We start from the raw sequence: 20,785 nt of genomic DNA, 5'->3' as shown, positions 1-20,785 counted from the left end.
AGCACAGCCCCGCTCTAACCGAAACAATAATTCAACGCCCAATTTTGCCAACAAAGCAGACCAAAATCCAGTTTGGCGTTCCTCGTTTTTAGCTCCCAGCCAGACGCATTGCATTTAAAGGTAATGCCTAAACATGACATGATGCAGCACTTTCTCACTCACTCCATCTATCATATGCTTCTTCCCCTTCTACTGTATCTTCTATACATTTGCATTCTACTTCATTTCTTCAGGATCGTTCTCGCTTAGCGAGACATTTTTAACTTCCTCTTACGTCTGTTACTGTGATCATGTGAGACGCCATTGTGATAGAATTCCCTTTATGAGGGTTTGTGCGCTCAGAGAGGCGTCCCCAGTGCAGGGCTGGAGGTGTGAGTTTCATGGTTACATCATCCACAGCTTCTTATCTTCACCATCCCCTCCCTCACCATCTCTCCCTCTCGCCCTTTATTTCCGTCTTCCTCTTCTCTCTGCACTCTGGCCATTTCTCCCCCATCTTCCTGGCTGCGTTTTTCTCCCTCTTCCTTCATCAACCTCCCACTTGTTTGCCCTCTCTCTTACATAAGACCCAGGGATCACTGCACAGATGATTTATATTTACACATTTGTTCTCACTGTGCCTGCTGCTCCTTTCTGCTGATGTTTCTCTCATTCTGTCTATGTTAAACAATCTCATGCAGCTGATACACCATGCAGTAAAACGCCACAAAGTTAAAGAAACTGAATCTGGAAATATTACATCTCTATGAGTTGCATGGAGATTTTACTTCTAATTCCACTGCTGATCTAAATCACAATATAATGAAATTACTAGCCAGATAAAGGAAAGGATGTGACGTATAATGACAATAAAAACTCAAGATAACAAGGCAAGCAAACTTGGGGCCAAGCTTCTTGCAGCAGAGAAACATGACAAGGATAAAAAAAAAAAGGAGGGAATCGGCTTGGGCGGATAAATGTAACTGAACCTACTGTTGATACTGTCGTTCCTCCAAATGCCAGACTTTCACAATGACTGTGTCGCCTTTAACATTTAAACATGATATTTACAGTGTCCCCGCTGTCATGGAGAATGAACTATTAAATGTGACAGGAGTTAAAGCAGCAGGGCAACATCAGAAATGGATCAGGGGTTATTATTGTGCTTGAGTATATGTTATCGTACAATAACAGCGTGTAATCAGTCCACTGTAAAATGAAATGTTAACTCTGTGCTGTTGGTCCAGTAGAGACGCTGTGTTGCTGAGCAACAGGGGAAATGCCTTTGAGTTTGTTTAGTCTGCTGGTCACGTACTGTGTGTTTAATGTTGTTTTAAGACAGCACACATAGTTCCACACAGTCACACAGCTGGTATATGCCCATTGAGCCACATTCACACTCTGATCTGAACACACCTTAGGGTTTATTTAATGCCCTGTCACAGTGCGTGCGTGCGTGAGTGCGTGCGTGTGTGCGTGCGTGTGTGCGTGCGTGTGTGTGTGTGTGTGTGTTTGGGTGGGGCTCTTGGAGATTCTTCTGATAAAGTAATATGTAAAACATTTTCAGAATGTGTTGTTATGTACAACAATAGATAGAGGAAGTGAGTACTTACATTCCTAGACAGCACAAGTCCTCTCTGCAGCTAATTAATATTTATCAGCCTGAACGATTCACTGTGGTTTGTTTTACTGGAAGAGATTTAATTTCTAGGTATGATGTAATCATTTAATACCAATGTTTTTCCAAATGTAACCTGGTCAAGTATGATTGACCAAAGTACCGTCCATTGATAAGCATTTTGAAAAACAGAGCAGATTTCTTTCGTTAAGATCGTCCCTCTGAGAATATTCTTGGTAATAAAGACAAGCAGGTCATTATGCTCCTGTTGTATTTACTGGTGATGGCTTTCATATTTCTTAGAAAGATTTCCAGTTCCCCCCCCCCCCCCCCCCCCCTTGGAAACAATTTCAACCCCAACACTGGCAGAGATAGATGCAACATTGTGCTGTGTGAGTGTCTTTAAATAGGAAGGAGGAAGAGGAGGAAGAGGAGGAGACAAAGAGGAGGATTTCTGACAGGTTTTGTAATTGAACAATCATTTCAGTAATGTTGACAGTGAATTCATGTAATATATATATTTACGCTAAGAGACTTGTGTAGAATATGCTTGGTTCCCTGGTGTAATGTATCGAGTTCTTTTTTTGCAAAATGTAAATCAATTATATCACCAGATTCTAGGCATGAATCATGCAAAACCCTAGATCTAATCACTGACTATACCGCGGGAAAAGAACAAAGACCTCTTTGGGTAGAGGGCGGGGTGCGCAAAAATAGATGAAATATACTTTATTTATTCCTGAGGGGAGATCAGTACAGCAGGAGGGGAGATGTGTAGGCTCAAGACCAAAGGCTCGAAAAAGGAATATGCTGAACAAATGAATAACCAATGTTTGTCTCTGACGGCAAAAAAAACATTCATACCTTCTTTTCATTTACATACTGGCACATCTGGAGATATCTATACTTCAGGGTGTATGCAGGAATGCTGAAGTCAAATGTAATGCCGTTTAAGACCCTTTCCATACATTTTAAGACCTCATCGCCACTTGGAGTTTTAACCGGTTACCTTGGCGACACACTTCACCTCACATTTACTATATACAGTATTGATTGTCCTTCCTCCTTATCTTCCAACCATTTGGACGCAAACTTGCATTTCCCCATAACGATGTTTAACAACCGGCGTAAATGGACATTCGCGCGCTATCAAGCAGTGAGCGTGCGATGTCCTGTTCAGATGGCGTCCAATCCAACGGGATGCCATGAATAAACTACACAGAATCCAACTACACACCTACGCAATGATTACATTCAGGCAAACTGTAGAACACAACCTCTTTGGACAATTTATATACTTATTGAAAACAAGCTACAACAATTAATACCTTGGAAAATGCCGTTTAATACTTTTAATAGCCTTAATTTTCACTAAATATATTTATCAACTTTTAAGACCCAACGGACAACCTGAACTTACTCAAAATCCTTCGCATAGTATGCCATTACCAGATGTAGTCGAGGATACTGACATCCTGTCCAAATAAGACAGATTGAATGAGTGACAGCAGTTAGAAGCAGAAGTGATTAGCGGTACCTGTTCGTTGATGGAGCTGTAGTCGTTGGTGGTGGAGACGTCATCTTCCTCGGAGTCAAACAGGCCCTCCTGGTTGTCTAACAGCTCGGCCAAAACTCTGCTGACAGACTCCTGGTCTCGGAGGTCCTCTCCTTCTGTTGACAGACTGCAAACAAGAGTGTGTTGTTAGTACAATGTTTGCCTCTGGATGTTTAACAATTGCCAAAGCTGAATAAATGCATATATAAATATCTAAGTTTCTTGGAAAGATTATACCTTTTCATATATTTATAGAGGCAGGATGAGGATGTTGCTACAGCTGAGGGAGTTAATATAATATAAATACAGACATGTTTACATTTTGAAACTGAGCATTTTGGTTCCCCTGCATCATTTTAAAGCTCGGCTGGATGAAATGATATTTGATACTCTTGGTACCTGTCATTGTGAATAGGTTTGTAAATTGTACCCCTGTAATTATGTTGTATGACGTTCTTTTTGTTTTCTATTGTATTTATGTTTACATGTGTAAGGTCTCCCTTGAAAAAGAGATCGTTGATCTCAATGGGATTTCACCTGGATAAATAAAGGCTACAAACAAACAAACAAAATAGTTTGGGGCATATAATAAATAGTTTATTCTCTATAACAGGGCCTACCAACACAGTATATATTAATATTTTTTCTATGTTTCGTATAACGATTGATTCGTATATTAGTAAGTTTTCCATTAAATAAAAGTTTTCTTGTATGCTGTTAATAATAGTTCTGAACAAGAAAGCAAATTAAAATCTGAAATTTGAATCAGCCAAGAAATCAATTAGTCCATCTTTATGTCAAAGGGACATCGACTGTGATCATCAAGCACTAATAACTAAACAGCCCTGAAGAGACGTCTTACTGGAAGATGTCGGGCCCGAAGACGGCGGCCAGCGTCCCGATGTTCCAGCTCTCCTGCTGGAGGGAGGCCACGCTGGTGAGGAAGCGGCAGAGGAAGCGCAGCAGACCGTAGTTTAGCAGAGGAAGCTGCTGCAGCAGGTACTTCAGGTTTCTAAACAGGTCCTCCTCATTGCTGTAATCTGGGGATGTTTAGGAGTAGAATATCATCACATCTTTATTGCATTCAACATAACTTACTGTCATTAATGTTATTGGATAGGCTGTTTATTGAACTAGTACAATGCTGCACTTCATGTTGCTACAATAGAGGGGCGAAGTCCCTCCCTTTCCGGGGAGCTCCATGGGACCTTATTTCGGAAAAATTAGCTGCTGCGGCTTATATGCAGGTGCGCTTTATAGTCCGAAAAGTACGGTACATCTCCCGTCTCGCACCACACACCAAGACGGCCGTCACGTTGGCACATTTCACTTCTTTCTCTCAGAATGAGGCGAAAAGTATTAAAAGAGGTGAAAATCACTCCAAGTCTGGGCACGTTGAGAGCTGTACATACACACAAGGGGAGTTAGTCGGTTCCGTAAGAGCCAGCATGCAGGACCGGGATTCTGGGATTTGTAGTCTTTCTAGTTGCGTATTTTTCATAGTCTTATATTTCAAAAGTTTTACGACAAACTGACTTTTTTGACATGGAAATTATTTGTTAAGATTGACAAACATCATATGTGTAATTCATGGCACAATTCAAACGGGATTGAAAGATAAGTTTTCTCTCTTCATTGACTTCAATACATAATCTTTCCGAAATAAGGTCCCATGGTGATCCCCGGGAAGGGAGGGACTTCGCCTCTCTCTGCCCCGTTTCATTTCTGTATATTTACTGAACAGTAAATAATGTGAACAATGTATATTCCTCTGGTAGAGATGCAATGGGGTGTAAAAAGAGATTAGGCATTAGGGAGGAACATTTTGTTATCTTTTATTAAATCGTAATATTGTATCGTATCGTATAAAATAGAGAATGAAAAATTAATGACGTGACATGGAGAGTCCCTGCAAACTCCCCCACTGCTGTTATCTGCAGGACAGCGATAGAGACAACCATGATCATGACAAGAGGATTAGAAAAGATTATCTCTGATAGAAACCGAGGCAAAAGAGTACAAGACAAAGAGGAGGGACAGCAGAATAAAATAGCAAATGTAGAAATTATTGCATTGTAATAATTATTGAGAATAAATTAAAATGACAATGTTTCCTAGCTCGCAAAAACGTTGAAATGTAAATATTCAAATAGGAGTTATGAAAGAGCAATATCAACACAACATTTTCCACTACAGGGAAAGGTCTGTTTTTATGCGATCCTTGCAAGCTCATATACGTTAAAATGTACATTTGTGCATTAGGTTTTAATATTGACGGAAGACACCATTTATGTCCTTGCAGTACAGTAAGTCTGAGCAGTAAGTGAACATGGCCATGGTCATAAAATGTAAACGCCAAATCAATGTTGATGAAAATCCAGAAATGGGATACAATGGTGTGTGTTTTGTACAGACTGACAAATACGAAAAAATACACTTCGTTATTTGCAACAGGCAAAAATAACATCACAAACTAACATTAAATGGAGCAAAAAAGAAAGTAAACACAAGATGTTGGTAAAGTGGATCAAATAACAAAAACATTGAGTGGTGAAGTGACATGGGTTGAAGCAGGGGGTGTCACACACCTTGGTGGAGCTGCAGGATGTGTCCCTGTATCGCTGTTGGGATAACGGGCTCAGGAAGCTCCTGCAGGAAGAGCCGCAGCAAACTGACCGCAGACGCCAGGTCCGCCTCCTTCTGCAGCGCCACCTCCTCCCCGTCGTCGTAGCGCTGCCGCAGCCAATCCACGCGCTCTGCGTTGCCGTTCACAAGGAAGAGCCCCTCCAGGTCCAGGTGACCTGCGGACACAGCTATAATTAATAACCTTACAGACTTTCTTTACATCATCACATCATTTATATTTATATTCAGTGTACGTCAAATTATTTTGATCAACCTAAACTCCATTGGCGAGACAATTATTTACAGCCTGCAATGGCTGTTTCATTTGTCTAGTTCTAGTGATAATTAGAACCAGTTACTAACTGGTATTGCAGCGTTGTCATGTGATATTTCTGAACTTTGGACTTAATGTAAAATCCTCTGGACTGTCAAAAATAAATAACTGACTGACATGTTGGTATTATGGCAAACGGGGGGGTGCAAAGTTCCACTGGTTGCTTATTCAGTTAAGAAATGCTGACTTGAATATGAAAACAAAGCTTACATACGGTCACCATGGTATTACAGGGGAAACGTGTGTGTGTGTGTGTGTGTGTGTGTATATATACAATTACATTTGTGCAGGTGAACCCCTCCCTCATCAGTATGAAACAAGAGGCCTGACCACACTGACTGTTTCCTGTGTGACAACATTGCTGAATGTTAAGCGTTTATGATTTAAGAGACAAACTGATAGCATCAGCAAATTATCTCAGGGATTAAACCAGTTTTTTTAACATGTTTTTAATATTATTGGGTTTATCTACATTTAGATAATAAGCCATCTGTTCTTCTTGTGTCATGTGTCCTGCTACACATACTGCTGTTGGTAGCCACTATAACAACTACTAGTCAGATTTTCTCAAATTAAAATCATGTTGATGTTCCAATAAACTCCAAGCTGTTTTTGGATTGATTTAGTCCTTACGATACATCAGTGTGAAGTGAAAACAATGACTGATTGGTCTTTTTGGGTCTATTTTCCAATAAAGTATTAATGAGTCCATTATGATTCAAACCAACTAGATTGAACGGAGAGCTGACTGAACATGTCTAAAGTCTTTATGCCAGGTCTGAACCACCACACTCAGAGCTGGGCATAAAGAGCCTGCCAAAGCAGACCGGGGCGAGATGTGATGAATCGCACAAATGGGAATAATGACGCACACTGTCGGACAGTGTTCCCAGAAAGGAAATCATGCTGTTGGTCCCTTTTAGAAAAAGGATAGCTTGAAAGAGAAGTTTGTAGTCTGCATAGTTTCACTCCTCCGAACACCTGCCGATCGCTGCATGGAGGAGGAACGCTTGTCAGTTCGGGAAAGTTACAATAATTGCCAGAAAAACGGCTTAGTTTGAAGCGTTATGCAGCTTAAACGGGATCATTTCCTCTCCATTTCTACACAGTGCTGTTATTTTCCACACAAATATCAACCAAAGTAGTCGTTGCTTGTTTAAATTGAATAGACGATGTCATCTTTAACCTATACCACAACATCGGTTGATACACCTTCAAGTAATTTACATTTCCAATCTCTGTTTAACATCAGATTACCTTTTCAGTTCATATTTTCAACACCCTGCCCCTTCTCAAACGTCCGACACCACACACAAACCAAATAAGAGGGATTAAGGCCTTTTCACTGGCTGAATAACTTCTGGACGGGCAGCACCACTCTAATTAAACGCCAGTAGAGGCCCGGAGAGGATTAAAGACTTATTACATAACCTCTTATGATCGAGCGCTCCCTGGGGCACACCAACCATCGACCTGCTTCACTGGTCAGTTGAGGGGGATTGAGGTGAAGCATCATTAAAACATATCCACTGACTACACTGGTTAAACAAGATCATTTTATGTCAGACACGATATAAAACAATACAAAACGAGAAAGGAAATTAGAAAAGGGAAGGTTTTAATTTGCTTAACCCAACTTCAACTTGTTATGTTAGCAGATATGTTTTTTTAAAATCATTTCTTGAAGCTCTGATTAAGACTCACAATCCTCAAGTATTGTTAAAATGCTTATCCAACACACTTGTACTACTACATGTATTTTAAATTTTGCAAAATCACATATTGAGATTTAGCGAAACAACTTTGACAAATTCAAATTACTTAAGTTCTTCAGGGTTTGCACCAACACTGCGTCCTAAGCACAAAGAGGATCAGCTGGTTTGGTGTCTGGCTGACGGCTGTGTGGGTTATGCAACACAGCACTGGTACGGATGGTGTTATGAAGCCAGCATTAATGTGAGCCAAATGATTAATTCGAGCGCTGACTGGTTAGTTTAAGAACTTAAATTTGGCTCCAAAAGTGGCTGTTTGTTTATCCATCTCAGGCTCCAGAGCAAGACCTCTGAACTGCCAACCTGCTGGTATACAGACGGTGACATAAGACTGAAGTTCCTGCTCTGCCAGGCCAGAAGGGAAGTGTCCAGGGGAACTGATGTGGGAACGGCCCGGAGCCAGGGCTATGCTAGGTTGCTCTTGTCACTGTTCAGTTCATGTGTTTTCTCTAGAGGAACTGAAGTTGACAGAAGTGTTATGCAATGAAGGAGGAAGCGGACCGTGGTGCATTCAGAGTTCATCTTATCGCAGAAACTGGATCTTCCCTAACGACATATTTGGTTTATCGTGATGCAATCAATAGCAGGAGGGCGTGCTTAGGAAACCGGAACATTTCAGAAGGCAATCAGATGTAACTGAGCGATTAGAAGTATGTACTTCAAGTGGGACACCAATTAAGGACTTCAAGTGGGCTGAAGCTCACAGTCTTATTCCTGCTTTCCCATTTTTATGTTAAGTGTTGTGAAATGTCATTATGGTTCTGCATTTTCAGTCAAACCAAAGTCCTGTGTAAAAAAACCTCTTCAATTAAAAATTACAAATGTAAACTTGATGAATGAAACATAATCGGATGTTGCTTTGATACAAGTGAATGATATGAATATATCACAAATAAAAATGGTGTTTAATTTAGTATTGGGTCAATAACTGTGTATACGTTTTCAGATGACCATTATGTTACAGACATTACTTTGGTTATGTTAAGTAAAGCAAAGGAGGAAGATCTAACAATCAAATGACTGATATACATGTCTGCAAACAAATGCATCACCATTGGTGAGTATGAGTCGTGTAAATATATCACAATAGTGATGTGATTGGTTTATCAGGCATTTACATTTACTGAAATTGTTGCATCAGCTATGTTAGTGTTGTTATTTTAGGTTGGTGAATAATGCTTTGTGGGAAATAATTCCAAAATGAATTCCATATTTGATATTTAATGATGTGACACCTAATCTAATGCCCAAAAGTAAAACAAAATAATCTACATTTACCTAAAACGGAATAAATCCCAGCAAAAAAAATGAATGTGAGTGTGTGTTACATACATGTGTCTGTTTGTGTGTGTGTGTGTGTGTGTGTGTGTGTGTATGTGTGTATGTGTGTGTGTGTGTGTGTGTGTGTCTCTCACCATGCTCTTCAATGTAGTCGACGATGTGTTTCACCAGCGCAGGAACCTCATGGCCGCTGAGGGTGTGCGTGCGCGTCACATCCTCCAGAGGAACGCCAAAAACACGCGTGGTGCTTGCTGAGCTCCCGCCCTCGTTGCCTGGCAACGGAGACACGCTCTTCCTCATGGCCTCCTCCTCACCACAACCCCGCCAAGACCTCACGTCTTCAGGAAAAAAGAAGGAGGGTTATTAGAAAGTGCAGTGTCGTAAAGACACGTGTCATCTTCAGTCATTTGCACACTGACAAATAATAGAAAAGAGAAACCTATTGCGTGCAAGTTGCTGTGCTATTCACAAGCAAAATAATTAGAAACAGCACCGGCAAAAATGTGGGAGTGGCATGTTTTACACACTGTTACGTGTGTGTGAACCTACCTTTCTCACACTAAACCAGGGAAGAAAAGGAGGAAGGGAAACCGGAGAATAGAGAGCAGCCAAAAAAAAAAAAAGAACAGGTGGAGGAGGAGTGCAAAGCAAAGTTAATTATGTGTCTAGGAATGGGGAAGTCTATGACTATTACAAAATAAAAAGTTGTTTCTAAAACAGTGAACAACGCCTTAATGACGTTTTTGTATTCAAAGGTCCAGGGTGTGGGAGGAGAAAATTAATTCTAGAGACTTAAAGGTGACATGTCATGCTTTTCCGGTTATTAACCGTCCCCTTGTCTGTTATAAAGGTTTTACTTTTTATGCATGTAAACGGTGTGCAGAGTCAAAACCCTCAAAGTACACCATGTAGGGAGTAAAACTCTAACACAGAAAATACCTCCCCAAAACGCCTCGTTGGAGATACGTCACTGTCCATTTGATTCTTCCGGGGACATCATGATGTCATGTCGTCCCCGGAACGAAATGGACCAATCCGTGGAGCCGTTATGTTACGTCCGCGGAGCCGTTACGTTAAGCCCCGCTGATTGGTCCAAATTGACCAATCCACGGACTTCCTCACACACTCAGTGCATGCAGCTCTGCTGATCTCTCCTCCCTGGCTGCTGGCTGATAACAGACAGTTGGGATCGCGGCGAAATTCTCTCTGCAGACCCATTCTCACAGCGTTTATCAACATTTTTCTTGCTCAATATCAAGCCACACTTATTGTTTTTACTTCGGCTGTGACTTTGTGTGTGCTCAGGGTGAGTTTGGCTGTGTTTCACTGTGTATCGCTAAACAAGGAAATCACACCTCCACGGAGCTCAGCGCGATTCACAACGTCCCGACTGGTCCCGACCAATCGGAGCACACTGGGCTCACAGGGGGGGGGGGGGGGCAAGAGCTGCAATGAGCCGTTTAGTGGAGAGAGTGAATACACACACTTTACAGAGATGCTGTATGCGAAACCAATGTGAGTTTGGAAAATTGCACGGTATAAATCTATTCTAGTCGACCTCAACAATGGAATTATGATCAGTGGAAATGGCCATGACATGGGACCTTTAAGGTTTCATGTAGTGCTGCATTTTGGGAGCAGGCGGGAAGAGAAGGAGACTGAATGAGGTAAGGGGGGGGGAACCTATGTTCCTGGTCTGGCTTTTACGTCATGTTTTACATTATCATTATTTATTTCATTACATTTTGTATACTTTTACACTTTACTTGTTTTTTTCTAGATTGTTTTATTAACTTTTTACTACTTTTATCATCCTCATTTGTTTGAAGGGTGCTTTATCAATGCAGTCCGATTGATAAGCCATCTGTCACGATCTTAGTTTTATGTCACGATTTTTGTTTTGTCTGCCTTGTCATGGGTTTTATTTTGCTATTCTGTTCTCCCCGTGTCTCGTCTTCCTTCCTGTGTTTTCCCTCCTGTGTCTGATTGTGTTCACCTGTTGCCCCTGTGTTTCTGCCTCCCCTGCCCACCTGTGTCTTGTCCTGTGATTACCCTTCTTTGTATTTAGTCTCGTCTTCCCCTGTGCTCCATGTCGGTTCATTGTCTTTCCTGTCTCCCTCCATGTTGGTCACGGTCAGTTTTGGTTTTGATGCTACCTCGTGCTACCTGTTTACTTTATGTCATGTTTTTTCAGTCATCAGCTTTACAAAATAAAGCTCGCTTTTGTTCCTTGACCTTTTTTATTCTGCATTTGGGTCCTACCTTTTCCCGAATCCTGACACTATCTGGCTAAAGTTGCACGCACTGATTTCCCTCTGCACAAGGTAGTATTATGTAATTTTCATACAACCATTTGCTCTCAAAGTGGATGATTTAATTACATAAACATGAGTGTGGGTGAAAGTCAGTTGTTATATAATCTGCATATAAAGGCCATTACTTTAATTGAAGTCTTATCCCTACAGTATTTGTCATGTCCTCTTGTCATCATCACTCCTTAGTTACCATGCAAAGGCGATGCTGTGAAAGCTGAGTCAGAGAATGAGACATAAATCGATGCAAAGCGAGAAAGAATTGGCAACATTAATTTCAGTTTTTAGTTTGACTTTGATGATGGTCGCTTGGTGAGTAATAGGACAACAAACAGTGGCAGATGGAGTCCAGGAGGAATATTAGCAAACGTTTGGTCTCATTTAAATTGAATTAAGGTTACACAACATCTCAAATAATATTTTTCTTTCAAAGATATTAACATACATTTCAATGAAAGAAAATTTTTTTACACATGTTTTCTTATTTGTATCATCAAATTCAAAGGGTGTTTTTTTCAATTTTGTAAATAACAATAACTGAATCCTATTGGCCCTGGAAACATAATTGCCACAACCCAAAAACATTTACAAAGAATATATTAATCACATGCGGAAATTACTCCAAAAAGAGTGTGAAATGTATTATTTGAAAGGAAGAAGGGGTACCTCTTACAATAAAGAGAAAGTTAGAGTTACTGCTTTTCCGTTTCAGTTCTTAAAGTGTCTGGTAGTATTAAAAGTAAGCACTGTAATTAGGGATGCGTCGATCGATATCGGCCGATACTCGATCGGTGCTCTTTAGAAATGCCGATCGCGAGAGCCGATCGCATGACGTAAAATACATGACACTTTTCTCTGTGCGCGGCAAAACAAGCTCGTCAAAATGGCTTCACCAGGTGTCCGAAAATGACAATAAAATAGCGGTATGCAACGTGTGTGAAGCAGAAATCCTGCAGCTCCACCTGCTGTGACGGACCGGGGAGCGGAAAACACACACTAATGGCGCATTTCCACTGCAACGGGGTAGCCCCGTTTAAGCGTCCCTAATGGCGCATTTCCACTGCAGCGGGTAGCCCCGTTTAAGCGTCCTGGACTGTCCTCAAGCGGCCAGGCCAGTTTTTGGTGGCATTTCCATATAGCCTAGTACCGGCTAGCGGGTACTTTTTCTCTCTTTTTCCGGCCCCATAAAATCGTGGTTCTATCAGACCAGGCCAGGGCTGTGACGTCAACACTCGACTGCTGATTGGTCAGAGAGAATCGTCACAAGATCGCGCGCGAGATCATCCCTCGCGTCACATATATATCAAGAAGCAAGCTTGCAGCATTTTGTAAACGGAGGAGCTACAAAAATGGCAACGTCGAAGAAAAGCACACCGTGGTCGACCGAGGAGGTGACGACGTTCCTACATCTCATTGGGGATGATAAAATCCAGCGGGAGCTCGACGGAACAATGCGAAATGTGAAAGTGTTCCAGGATGTCTCTGCACAGATGTCCGAGCGCGGATTTTCGAGGACTTTCCTGCAATGTAGGGAAAACGGAACGGCTTTACTGGAGTCCCTGCAAGGTACGCTCACTTCTAACAAAGAAGTCTATTTTATCCTTACATTAATGTTCGACAACCCGTGCTTTTATGGAGCCCCAAAGAGCTACATAGCTAGCTAAGGCAGATAGCCTAGGCAGATAGCCTTTGCTATTGTTTGCTAACACCATATGTGCCATTGTTTACGTTCAGTTTTTCTTTTCTATAGTTGTTGTTGCTATTTAGTATTGTGCTGCAGTAGTTTGTGGAATTAACAAGTCATTTTGCTGTTCTAGATGATTACATTGGGACTCGTGAGGAGGAACATTCCCGAACAACGGGTGATGGCAGTGTTCCGTCCACATCGTCATTGAATCCAGAACGGACCCCAGCCGAAGAATCGACACCGACTCAACCACCAACACCGAGTGCCATCACGACACCGCAGCGTGTGGTTCTAGGTAAGAAATAGAAATGGCAAAACGACTGGAATTGTGTTTTTGTTTTTTTAAACCGTGGATCATCCATCCACTGCGTTGCTACCCCAGGTCCTAAACTGTAATGGAAATGCGCCACGGCCTCGGCCGGCCAGCGAGGCAGCCCGAGGCCTGAGCGAGGACGCTTAGGGACGCTTAAACGGGGCTACCCCGTTGCAGTGGAAATGCGCCATAAGTGTCCTCGCTCAGGCCTCGGGCTGCCTCTCTGGCCGCCGAGGCCGTGGCGCATTTCCATTACAGTTTAGGACCTGGGGTAGCAACGCAGTGTAGGCGGGGCGATCAGCTTTTTGGTCGGAGCGACGCTGGGTAAAACTGCAGTGGCGTCATCTTCAATGCGACACAACTCACAAAACACACACAACAATGGAGGATGTGGAAGCGATCGTTTACTTGTTTCTTGGTGTGTGGCTTGTTATCACAGCAAGAAGGAAAGTGATCACAGCAAGCATTGTATTGTATTCATTGTATTGAACATAAATAAATCCTTTTTTTTCCCATATACATGTGTTTGTCAAATGTTTTAAACAAATATTATCTGAATTGAATATTTGAATTTCAAGCACCAGTAAGTACTGCCCCATAATAACATTTGAGGAAATATCAGATCACGAAAAGAAAATCTTTCTAATCAATTAAGCGAATATCAAAGCTAACTATAAACATAAATACTAAAGTGTAAAACACAGCAAAACTATATTCATAAATGCAAGTGTAAAATAGTGTGGACAATTGTAAACATGAATGGAGACTAAAGTATCCACAACATAAAATAATATATTAAATATAACCTCAATCTTTCTTCTAGACATGTTAAAAGCTTGCTTGAATGGGTTATAGGTTTATTTTGTTCTCTCGTCTTTGAAATATATAAGGAATGTGTTGTTTGAGTCTAGTAGAACGAGGGTATTACAATTGAGCAATTTCTACATGTATTATGTATTTATCATGTATTCTTAAAACCATTACAAAATAAACATGTAATAATGTTTTAGAGTAGGACCTCAAGCTAGCAAACTCAATTTCTTGCTTTAAATCTCTTAAAACTAAGGGGCTTTTTCCTAACTGATGGTGTTTGTTATTGCTTTATAAATTCATGTATGTTTATGATTTTTTTATGTTGGGTGCCATTCATTATCAACAAGAGATAAGATAAGTCAAAGTACTTTATTGATGGCAGTATAAAAATACAAATGTTGTATCAAAAAGGCATGCCATTAAACAATACAAATAAAAAATGTAAAACTGTATTGCAGCCAGCATAAATATACATGGAATTGTAAATATAAAATGAACATTTTAAAGAAAATAAATAAACAAGGAAGTACAAATGTTGCATTTAAAAATTAACTAGATAAAAAATATATAATATGTACAATAACTATTAAGGTTTTTTGAAGTATCAGGGAGGAGACGGGCCACGTCGGCTGCCCAGTCATGGTGCCGTTCCTGCTGGGCCCGATCCTCTCCTCCTCGTTTCCTCTTGCCTGGGTGACAATAAGATAATAATTAGCAATAAGGAAAACACACAGGACAGGTACAGGTCACACAAGGATATAAGAATAACATGTATAAACAGAACAACAGTAAGGTGAACTAAAGAAAGTTCTGGCCCTAGATGTTTACAATGATTGTGAAAGTGAATTACATTATGTCCAGACTGTTGATAATGAATATAAATATATGTATATGATAGGATGTCACACACAACTGTACTAGCTGCTTACTAGCTAAGACTTTACTTGTAACAGAGCATTTCCACACAGTGATATAGCTTATTTTAATTACTGACGATGGATGATCCACGGTTTAAAAAAACAAAAAAACAATTCCAGTCGTTTTGCCATTTCTATTTCTTACCTAGAACCACACGCTGCGGTGTCGTGATGGCACTCGGTGTTGGTGGTTGAGTCGGTGTCGATTCTTCGGCTGGGGTCCGTTCTGGATTCGATGACGATGTGAACGGAACACTGCCATCACCCGTTGTTCGGGAATGTTCCTCCTCACGAGTCCCAATGTAATCATCTAGAACAGCAAAATGACTTGTTAATTCCACAAACTACTGCAGCACAATACTAAATAGCAACAACAACTATAGAAAAGAAAAACTGAACGTAAACAATGGCACATATGGTGTTAGCAAACAATAGCTCTAGCTAAGGCTATCTGCCTAGGCTATCTGCCTTAGCTAGCTATGTAGCTCTTCGGAGCTCCATAAAAGCACGGGTTGTCGAACATTAATGTAAGGATAAAATAGACTTCTTTGTTAGAAGTGAGCGTACCTTGCAGGGACTCCAGTAAAGCCGTTGCCGTTTTCCCTACATCGCAGGAAAGTCCTCGAAAATCCGCGCTCGGACATCTGTGCAGAGACATCCTGGAACACTTTCACATTTCGCGTTGTTCCGTCGAGCTCCCGCTGGATTTTATCATCCCCAATGAGATGTAGGAACGTCGTCACCTCCTCGGTCGACCACGGTGTGCTTTTCTTCGACGTTGCCATTTTTGTAGCTCCTCCGTTTACAAAATGCTGCAAGCTTGCTTCTTGATATATATGTGACGCGAGGGATGATCTCGCGCGCGATCTTGTGACGATTCTCTCTGACCAATCAGCAGTCGAGTGTTGACGTCACAGCCCTGGCCTGGTCTGATAGAACCACGATTTTATGGGGCCGGAAAAAGAGAGAAAAAGTACCCGCTAGCCGGTACTAGGCTATATGGAAATGCCACCAAAAACTGGCCTGGCCGCTTGAGGACGGTCCAGGACGCTTAAACGGGGCTACCCGCTGCAGTGGAAATGCGCCATAAGAGTTAGACCTAACACACTTACGGTACGTCCACACAGCAGCTTTTCAAAAATCTTGAAAATCTTGGAGCTGGGCATGTCTGAAAGCTTGGGGATTTTTTGCGAGCAACGCGACCAACAACCAATCACATGAATCTCCCGCCCCCGACATACAAAGCAAAAAACCCCGGGGATTTTATGCGAGCAATATATATATATATATATATATAAACTCCCCAAACAGGCGAAAACCTACCAGTTCCACCCACTGTCTCTGCCTCCTCCCTCCATGCCTGGTTCCTCCGGTTTGTATCCCGTTAATAGTTCTGGTCGTAAAGAACCGGGTGATTTGCTCCCGTAATTTCTCGTTTGGAATATGAGGAAATGAACTGCGGTCTGGCTCTCCCAGCATACACGTGGTTTGATTGGCTAGCGCTTCTACTGTCAGATTTGCATAAACGTGATTTGATTGGATTCCAGCTCAGCTTCAAAAGTTGAACATTGCTCAACTTTTGAATCCTGGAAATCCTGGAAATCTTCGCTTCGCTCCCCCACAATGCAGTTCGGCGAAAAGCGAGGCAAAGTGACGTCATCCCCATTCAAAGTCAATGGGCAGAGAAGCGTTGGAAGCGGTGGAAGATTCGTCTAAAGCTGCTGTGTGGACGTACCGTTAGCTATTTCATCTACATCTGGAAAAAGCTAAACTAGTTATAAATATATTTATTCTCCATTGTCGGGTCACTCATTACTGAATCAGTGAGCTGCAGGAGACGATACTGACATGAGAGAGAGAGAGAGAGGGAGAGAGGAAAAGAGAGCGCTTCCGCTCATTTCTCCCGTGTTATCCAAAGTGAATGTAAACTTGAATAATGTACTTCATTTGAATGTAATAATTATGTTGGTTGTTGTTTGTGGAAGCGCCAGTGAATGAGCCCCATTAACTGAGTTTTAAACATCACATTAAATGGAAGATCCCCATAGGCCCCACCCACGCGATCGGCCGATACAGATTCCGGCCCCAAAATTGGCGATCAGAGCATCCCTAACTGTAATATACAAATTGTTTTTATAGCAAATGATATTTGTATATATGTGTGTGTGTGTGTGTGTGTGTGTGTGTGTGTGTGTGTGTGTGTGTGTGTGTGTGTGTGTGTGTGTGTGTGTGAACTCACCGTGCAGCAGTGAAAGTGTATCCTATGCTCTCCCCCTCTAGCCAGTGAACCACCAAACCCTCTATGGCTGCTTCAGGTTGTGGCAGAAGATGAGCCGGTAGTTCCTCATTGACGGACCGCTAATCCCCCTTGCAGGATTCCCTAATATCTGCACTGAGGAGAGACAGAGGGGGACGAGAAAGGGGAGGGGGAACAAAAGAAATGGAGATAATAGAGTGAAAAGAAGAAGGTGGAGAAAAATAAGACATCTGTTAAGTAACAAACATCTGCTTAGTTAGTTAGTGCTTTCTATCGTAATAAAATGCAGTTTTTAAAGATGTTCCATGTACATATATGTTCTGTTCTCAATGCCTTTTGTCAAGTTTGCTAGATAAACTAAATTATGAACAAAATCTTATTAATCATTTATACAAATTGGAGGCAGGTAACCAAAGAGACAACAAATAATGGCAAAGGATTGCATCACAGAATGAGCGTTGACAACATTTTTATTCTAACATAAGGTAGTTTTGGCAAAATATAGTAGATAAGTAGAAAAAAAGCCTCTGATCCTACAATGACTAAGCCATTAGCACCTTCCTGTCTTTTCCTTTATCCACTCCTCTCCTTCTGATCTAATCTTATCCTCCTACTTCAAGGAACGAGATATCATGTCGTCTGAATTCAGCGTCAGCTCGAGGCGAACATCGTAATGATAATTACCAGAAACCAAAGAAAGTGTGATTGCTGTGTGTGTGTGTCTGTGTGAGTTCTGCATTTCATGGGCATGTCCGTACATGCCCTTGTGAATGTGGGGAAAACTGTCACAGTGGATCCGTGTAAGTTATGTGTGTTGTTTGCTGCAAATTGAATGAGAGTGTGTTATTTCATATGGTAGCGGTATACCTGTGAATGAGCATGTGTTTGATGGATAAGGCTGTCAAAAGTGTGTGTTGCATAAGGGTGTTATATGTAAGATAAGATTAAAGGCGGTCCCAGTGTCTGTTTGAGAGTGTGGCAATAATATGGTCAAATATTAAGACACAGTGACAGTACTTCTTCTAAGAGTCAGAGAGACAGTGATTTAGAAATGTGATAAAAGGGAGTTACGACAAATCATATTGATTTAGTATTTAATTATCAAGTGATTTATGATTTAAAATTGTTCAAAGCTAAAAATGACAAATTACATTAAAAATACTTTTTCCATGCAAAAGTGGCAGGAAATGCTGATTTCAGCCAACCAAATATATAATACTATATTTAATATTTAACTGAATATCTTTTTTTTGTTTTGACAAATATAGTACGAGGGGAATACTGTGGCGCTGATCTTGTACATAAGATATATAAATTCTCGAGAGAAGATGGAGCCCGGATACAAAATGGTGCCGCAGACTTAAACACCGCGTCGTCGGAGCTCCGTAAAAACAAAGCTGTCTATGCCGTCTGACGGTCTATTCGGCACGATTTTCATATATATATTTTTAATTATACAGTTTTTGACCAGCAGAAATATTATTTTCTGGCATCACTTTAACATTTTACGGGGGAAATCTGCATTTTGGAATGAGGGCGAGCCCCCCTGTTACCCGGTTTGGACAAAATCCTGGAATATCTTTGACCTTTTTAGACATTCACTGTGGATACATCACATTGGACTACGAGACACTCCAAATAGTGAAATGTTCACTATTTTTTCTGACAACATTATTTACAACCATTATTTCATCAGTCTAGAAAAGAATCGTCTGAGTAATCAAATCAAATCAAAGTTTATTTATAAAACATATTTATAAAGTACATTTAAAAGCGATTTTTGGTCGGGCCAAAGTGCTGTACATGTAATAAATACTACAATCATAATAAAAGACAATAAATTACAACAGATATATAAAAAACACAGGGAAAAGTCAGGAGTCGTGCTCCGCTCTGACTAAAAGGCCAGGGAGAAGAAGTGTGTTTTAAGAGTAGATTTAAAAAACCCAGGGTCTGGACTAGGGTTGGGTATCGTTTGAATTTCCACGATTCCGATTCTACTTTTCGATTCCGGTTCTTAAAGAGCTTACGAAATGCTTTTAGCACCTGTTAGTGGGCTTAGTATATGATAGAGGTTGCATTTGTATTGTGAAATGTGACATATGATTTTTTTATTATTGATCTATTTTTAATAAATCACGATTATAACAGCATACAAAAGTTGTCAGTTAGTAACAATCGTTCGTTGCTCCGGAAACATCAACTTCGGCCATTTCCGGCGGTGACGTCATGAGTAGAACACAGCTGAGCTCAGTCCCGTTAATGCATTGAAGGGCCAAATATTATGACAAAGGATGCACAGCAATAAGACGCCAAGAATAATTGGCAAGCGATATGTTGTATGGGGATGTGGGGCCGTCTCAACATCTGGTGATGGGATGTTTTTGTGGCCAAAAAATGATCAAATGTTGCGTATATGGACAAAACAAGTGCGTCGTACGAGGCGGACGTTTGCTAGACCAGGTAACCCGGGGTCGATGAAACCGACGATGTGTGGGCAGCACATCGAGAGATCGTGTTTCGAACAATCAACAATGCCCGCTAAGGAGAGAGAGTAAACGCTTTCTCGAAGGTTCGTTTTGCTTTCTTACAACGTTACGTTAACTCAACCTTACGTTTGCCATGAGGCTATGTTACTTCCCTTAAGAGCTAGCTGTCTTAGCTAACAACAGTTAGCAGCTAACGTTTTCTGCAGTTTGTGTTTCCACTGAAAAACGTGATGTAGTTATTTAAGGGTAAGTTAACAAAACGTTATCTTACAAGTAGAGAAAGTTAAGTTGTTTAAAATCGTCAATGTAATGCACGTTAAAGGTTTTGTGTTGAGCATGAAGTTAGCTTTACTGTAGCTCACCAAAGGTTAGCATGTTAAGCTGCACTTTCTGTGGCAGCTCGCTTAATACAAAGAGGGATTTTGTGCTTCATTGTAAACTTTTCTTACAAATGTGTGTTAATCTACCTGAAATTGTAGGGACCGTTTTTTTCTACTCAACTATACAGACCATTATTGAGGAGATTCAAAACATATTGTAAATGAGTTGGGTCTGACATACTTTGACTAATGTTACTTTGCTGCTAAAAAATGAAACCTTATCAGATGAGGACATCACCAAAGTGTGTGAGTTCAGGGGATTTGATCTGTTCTTTGCATGTCGTTCAGGGCCTGTACACACTGCTCTGGTATGAATTAAAAATATAATTGTAAAATGTATGTCTCTCGCACTTGTCATCATTCAGGCTTTGCATTTGAACTCCTATGACTGGTTGCAGACTTGAAGGGAACGACTCCATGGCCTTCCTGACATCCAGGAAAAGGTGAGATTCT

The 20,785-nt window shown here is 41.0% G+C and overlaps 1 protein-coding gene across 5 annotated transcripts in view; it reads right to left on the bottom strand.

Annotated features, from left to right (window-relative positions):
• fam13b (family with sequence similarity 13 member B) overlaps window positions 1-20,785 on the bottom strand; it is a 98,247-nt gene that overhangs the window by 55,939 nt on the left and 21,523 nt on the right. For 3 of the 5 annotated variants that reach the window (XM_034092880.2, XM_034092884.2, XM_034092883.2), the window contains exons 2-6: window positions 17,446-17,593; window positions 9,299-9,502; window positions 5,741-5,953; window positions 4,015-4,192; window positions 3,135-3,279 (exon numbers count right to left, since the gene is read on the bottom strand). In XM_034092880.2, coding sequence (XP_033948771.1) covers window positions 3,135-3,279; window positions 4,015-4,192; window positions 5,741-5,953; window positions 9,299-9,464 — 702 coding nt within the window. In that variant the 5' untranslated portion in view covers window positions 9,465-9,502; window positions 17,446-17,593. Of the gene's footprint in view, window positions 1-3,134; window positions 3,280-4,014; window positions 4,193-5,740; window positions 5,954-9,298; window positions 9,503-17,445; window positions 17,599-20,785 lie in introns of all 5 variants that reach the window. The other 2 variants (XM_034092881.2, XM_034092882.2) reach the window with 1 other exon arrangement.

This window comes from Pseudochaenichthys georgianus, chromosome 10 (assembly GCF_902827115.2).
Source record: "Pseudochaenichthys georgianus chromosome 10, fPseGeo1.2, whole genome shotgun sequence".
In the NCBI taxonomy this organism is placed as follows: Eukaryota; Metazoa; Chordata; class Actinopteri; order Perciformes; family Channichthyidae; genus Pseudochaenichthys; species Pseudochaenichthys georgianus.
Note: the sequence above shows the minus strand (reverse complement) of the source record. Positions and strands in the feature narration are given on the sequence as shown.